Source organism: Rhea americana, unplaced genomic scaffold (assembly GCF_003343005.1).
Source record: "Rhea americana isolate MKP2758 unplaced genomic scaffold, rheAme1 scaffold_6, whole genome shotgun sequence".
NCBI classification, from domain to species: Eukaryota; Metazoa; Chordata; class Aves; order Rheiformes; family Rheidae; genus Rhea; species Rhea americana.
In genome coordinates, this window is record NW_028186756.1 from 8,457,396 (window position 1) to 8,463,395 (window position 6,000).

Genomic DNA, 6,000 nt, shown 5'->3' on the forward strand with positions numbered 1-6,000 from the left:
TTCTATTCACTTGCCCTTTGCATCTGTCTGTTGCTCCTGCCATGTTTTATTTGTTAGTTTGCCGAGCCATCAGAAGTGGTTTCCTTTACTGACCAAACAAATCCTTTAGAGGAGATGATATTTGACATGTCTTGTTCTCCTTCAAAAGCTGCTGGTTTTACATTATTCCAAGRAAGAGCGTGAGTTTAGACCTACTCTTTATTAGAACATTTGCGAGAGATCCCTTTACGTCTGGCTGTATGTTCTCTAGCTCACTCTTATAATTGTGCCTCCCTCAAGAAACYGCTTCATGACAAGGTATCCCACAGAGAAAGATTTGATGGATGTGTAACATGCACAAGGTGTCCTACACTCCCCCCCCTGGACATGTGGTTGTGCATTTTCCTGCGTACATCCTCTGCAGTGCCATGGGTGAAAAGGAAGAGCCGTGAAGGTTAAGCTGCTCCTCTCCCCCTAACCCCCATGCTCAGAGGTGCACCTTGCACCTTGGTACAACAGCTGTGAYTTCATAACTCTGTTTTGTTCCAGTGACTAACTTTTTTTCAACAAGCCCAGCAACAGTGCAGTTTCCTGACTAAATAATCTATCAGCCCTCAGCTCCTTCCAACCATCTGGAAGAAAAGGCCATGTTCTGTGTCGCTGGAAGTCCTTTCCCTTTGCTTTCCAGCATGGTCCATGAATTGTCCCCTGGCACAGGTTGCACCAAGCATTAATGAGCTCTTTGTGCACAGTGCATAAGCAAACAGAAATCCTGGGCTTTGGCAGATTTTCCGATTGCACTGAGTGAATAAAGATGAACTCTGTCAATAGGGTTGAGTTTATAAAATGGGAAAGGTGGCCAGATCTGCATGCCTGCTGTTCTCTCTAYAGCTGATGGCGTGTTGCCCAGAGACCTACAGTTAGTGACCACAYTGAAGCTTTTGTCACCTCTGACAGATGCAGGGCAAAGATGCCGTGACAGAAGGGCCAGGTGGGAGCTGCCATGGCCATGTGGTTTTGATCATGCCTGTTCTTTGTGTTGTAGGCTAACGATTCACGCAGAGTGCCCCATGCACCTGGAAGACTTCCCAATGGACGTGCATGCTTGCCCGCTGAAATTTGGGAGCTGTAAGTACCCTGATCAGCCGCTGTGAGGAGGTGTGTACAGAGCTAAAGAACAGTCCTTTGTGTGGCTAGTGTCTTCGGGTATTTTATTAACAGTGTTATTAATTATGGCATTATTGCTAGTGATAACATGACCAAAGTATTTCACACATGCATTTTCTGACATCATCAGGAACRAAGAGAGAGCATACCTATGGGTGGTTCAGGCTTGCAGGATGAGTTATGCACCTGTGATTTTCTGTAAATTTGCTAGATAAGTAAGTGAGAAGAGCAGTTTCTCATTGCCTTCCTGCGTTCAGTAGGTGATGCTGCCTCTTCAGCACTGCCTTAGCAGGACCTGCCTTGGTGGASAACTCAGAGATGCTTTCCTTTCATCACCAGGTGATTCTTGGGGCATGGGACTCAAATCTGGGAAGACAGCAGTGACATCTGCTGCCAGTGTCGTGTCCAGCTTCCTTGCACCACTCCTGCCAATCTGCTGGGAGTCTGAAAGCTCTGGTTTCTCCAGCTACAGACTCCTGTGGATCTGGCAAGCTCCAGTCTGTAAGGCAGGCCACATGCAAGCAAAAGGTCCTGGACCTAAAAACAAGGGTTCTGGTTTAGGGAGGATTTGCAGGCTTATGYCAAACTGAAAACAGCTTCCAGCTTTCCAGATTTGCTGCTACTGTCTGTCTGGGCTTCTCCATATCTTGCCTGGGAACAAGGTTCCCTCCTCTCCCTTGTGCGCAAATTACATTTTTTTTTCTTTTGTTTTTGATCCAAAGGGAGTGAGAACCAAATTCCAAACCACTGAAGTTCACCATAATTTGGAAATAATTTCCCGGTTCAGCTCTGCAGGTCCTACAAACTAAGTGCTGCTGTCAACCTACACCTGTGTTAAATGGAAGAGTTGTCTACTTCCAGCTAAATAAGCTGAATGAGCCCCCACCAATGATCTCCCTTCAAATTCTGAGAAAACAGACAAAGCACAGCCTTTCTAAACTGATACTTCCTATCCTATAACCATTTAGGATTTGCAGTTAACTAAGGAGAAAACTGGAAAGTTTGATTGACACCAAAAGAGAKCATGTTTATCATGTGCATCTGCTCTCTGCCTCATGACACGAGGCATCCATGAAGCTGGATTATTCAAAACTGCTAAAAGGAAGTAATTTCTTATGCAGCATCTAATTAAATATGGAACTTATTGCCACAGGACATCACCAAGGCTAGTAAATTAGCAAGCCTTAGAGAAGGATGAATTATTAATGTTAATTGACCTTGTGAGAAGGATTGTTAAACCTCATACCTCAGGCCTAAACTCTGGGATTATTATAAGACTTTCATGAAGGCAGATTACTGCACATCTACTTGCTTATAATGTTTCTTGGTGAAGAAAAGAGATTAATACATGTATTTCTACTGGAACATTCCTTGCGGTTCTTCTGTTTTTCTATTATTATTATTATTATTATTATTTTACTGATTCAGCCTCTGAATGATGGAATTTTTGAGAAAAGCATCTCAACTGCTCTTGATTAATATTTGTATGGGTATTTCTAAAGAGTCCATCAGAATAGCATCTGAGCGCACTTCTGGTATAATAGAGTAGGATTAAAACTGTACACACTGAAAAGCCCTCCACAACCAGGAGCTGCTCATTTGCAAGAAGTTTGTGGTGGGTTAAATTTGTACATAGAACGGCAGTGCTGTTGTGCCTCTACTTCACTGCATGTATTCTTTAAAGGATAGCTGAATTTGCCTCAGTGACCACTTTCTAGCGATCCCAGGAAGCTGAATGTCTCCTCAGTGACCTCCCGGCCCTGAGCCACGGTGGTAGCCACACAGAGAGGGAAGGCAGAGAGCTCACTGGAGAAATAGAGGGCTAGGCGCGTAAAACAGCTTCAGCTGCCCACCTACAGGCCTTGTGCTCACACTGTTCCTTGGACCAGAGTGCAGTGGACGTGATAGCTTTATCGACCTCTGTACTCCCTAGGAGACGGATGTACACAGCAGAGAACCACGCTTTCTGAGCCAGTTGTAGATATTTGTACGGCAACTGTCTGACACTGGGGTAGCAGAAGATGTTACTGGAATTATCTCYACTAAATGTCAAGGAACTGTCCCTGTTTGGACTGTACTAGACTGCACTGCAAGCTTTGGCATTAAGCAGAACCAAATAGCTTTGGATTCAAGTTCCTATGCCTTGGCTACATGACACCAGAGACCCTCTATCCCAGAGGACCAGATTAATAGACTACAGTATCTTCAGGCATGATGGCAAAGTGGCCAGCAGTGAAACCGTGGGCACATTTCCTCTGTTGACTGAGGCTGGCCATGGGTGAATCACGACTCACATGGCAGAGAATGCTACCCATCAGTGGAAGTGCATTGGCAAAGCTGTATGAAGCAAAGCCTGAAGGAAAACAGATTTCTGCAGGAACATCTAGAGAGCTGGAAGGAGAGGCTGGAAAACAGTGTTGCACATCAAGCTAGAGGTGCTGGCCTTATCAAAAGTGCTTAGATAGCACTGTGGCATGCTCAGAAACATTGGCTGATCATCAAAATCACTCACTCTGCTTCTTACAGTGCCTACTTAGCTTTTGACAGGTTTGCTAAACCTACAGAGCAGAGATAACAATGATTGTTTTAAAAATTTCGGAGAAATCTGTTTATCCTCAGAAACAATCTTCCACAAAGCAGGATCTGAGAGATTCCCTGAGCTGAACTGACCTGTTGCTGAACCAAACAGATAGTATCTTAGTGTCTTAACAGGAGAAGCTGATGGAATCAGCTCTGATGAATCAAAAGTTTCTTCAGCCTTGAATGGTGAACTTTGTTCCTGCATAAAAGGTGGCACAGAGTGGACATAAGGCTTGGATTTGTTGGGGAGACCATAGCATTTCTGAAAATTTCTGAAAAGCATAAGGTATAGGGCTGACAGTACAGAGTGTGCAGGTGGTATTGGGAAAGGGAGCAGATAAAGGGACAAGCAGGGGTCTGGCCACAAATGCTTGTGCATGTGGTTATAAATGTGTATTTTAGAGGCATTTGTGTATGGCAAGCTGGGGAAGTGGGGTAGAGGGGGGAACTTGCAAGTCCCTGGAGGGCTGCCTTGGCTCTGGGCCCAGCACCGCCTCGCAGTGGCTCAGCAGCTCGTGTGCTGTCTCTGTGGCAATGTGCAGGCAGGCTTATCTCAGCACTGCATTCCCTCACTGCCTGGCAGAGTGGCCTGCAGGCTGGCAAGTGGGGGCATGCAAAAAGGGGGCAAAGCAGCACAGGGAGCAGGCACCTATTGGTGCTGAATGCAGGCTACCTCCCTGGGGAAGAAAGTTCAAGAGCAGGAGAAAGATAGTTTCTTTGCGAGGATTAGAGTGATGCTTCTGGTTTTAATTCAGTGAGCACGACTTTCCAGAGGACAAAGGGAGCCTGAGCCTGTGGTCTCCAGAAAACAGGTTGCTAACCCTCAGGCCTCTTCTTTGGGCAAACTCAGGGATCTCAGCTACCTGGGCTGGCGTTCTGCATGTGACATTGCACCTGAACCCTAAAGGAGGATGTCAGAGCTGAGGGAGGCCTATCACCACGGGTGTTCAAGTGCATACAAAAAGCGGCATGCAGGGAGCTGAAGTTGGAGGAACAGTCCCACTGGCCCAGGGGAGCAGGAGGGCTTCGAGACAGCCAAGCTTCTGCTGGGAGGAGCTAACTATGAGGAGCATCCTTTACCCCTACTCTGATGTTCCTCTTGCCAGCAGCTGCTACCATGGGTCTCCAGGGCTCTGGCCGGGCAGGGCTGTGGCTGTCTTGCTCCCTCACAGCTTGCTGGCCTGGGCAACTTCCTGTTTTACCTCTGCTTGGAGCCAGCCCTTGCAGTGTTAACCTGTCCAGGCGTTGCTCTGTACAACATAGCTCTGCCCCTCTCTGCCTTCCAGTTCCCTTCCAGAAACTCTAGCTCTCTCTTACTCATTTGATTAACATTTTCTAAACTGGCTTTGTCTCTAGCCATGCTTGGCAGTGCTCATCTATGTGGCTCTGAGGAATACAGAGTAGGGATTAATTTGGCTGCAGGCTAATTTTGGTATATTTTAGATCATCCAGAAGCATGAACCTCATGAACCTCTTTCTTCTTTCTGCTCTGCAGATGCCTACACGAAGACAGAGGTAATCTACACCTGGACACTCGGGAAGGATAAATCAGTAGAAGTAGCAAAGGGGGGATCACGACTGAACCAGTACGACCTGCTGGGCCATGTTGTTGGCACAGAGATGGTTCGATCCAGCACAGGTACAGTGGTCCTTGTAGGACCAGGAAGGGATGCCTGGACTGAGTGCTCTGTCAGGTGGGGTGAACCCAAGGGCTTTTAATACCACAATTTGTAGAGGCAGTGCCTGTAGGCAATGAAACACTGCAGTACTTCCCAAGCCACATGCTCTTGGAGAATGTAGTTGGGGATGTCTGGGGTAATCACCAAGAAGCAGTAAAGTGCTTAGGTTTCTGTAGCTTCCACTGGGGAGAGCCTTATTGCCTATATCCTGTGGAAAATTGTTGTTTCAGTCATCAAAAAATGATTTGTGGTGTGGAAAATTTGCCCCATCTTGCCCAGTTGGTCCTTAGTACTGTGGATTCATTTGTCTTGGATCTCTTTTCAGTCCCTCAGGAGAGTATTGCAGCAGGGGAGGTGAATGTAACATGATGTTCAATATGATTTTCACTGCATCTTCTTGGACAAATATTGTCATAACTAATAGAAGATTCTCCCAAACAAATGTTTCCTCTGATTAATGACCATTATTAATCATCTTTCTCTCCCATCTGCTGCTCCTCCCTTTTCCTCTGAATCCAGGTAGCTTCTGTTATCTTGTGTATTTCTCTCTCTTGTTTTGTTTGGTTGGTTGTTTTTTTCTCTCCCCCCCCCCCCC

General features: G+C 46.3%; 1 protein-coding gene across 1 annotated transcript in view; it reads left to right on the plus strand.

Annotated features, from left to right (window-relative positions):
* The window catches only part of LOC146587401 (gamma-aminobutyric acid receptor subunit alpha-3-like), a 70,969-nt gene that overhangs the window by 51,373 nt on the left and 13,596 nt on the right, over positions 1-6,000 (plus strand). The window contains exons 6-7 of the mRNA XM_085319735.1: positions 1,025-1,107; positions 5,222-5,365. Of these exons, the coding sequence (XP_085175861.1) occupies positions 1,025-1,107; positions 5,222-5,365 (227 nt within the window). The remainder of the gene's footprint in view (positions 1-1,024; positions 1,108-5,221; positions 5,366-6,000) is intronic.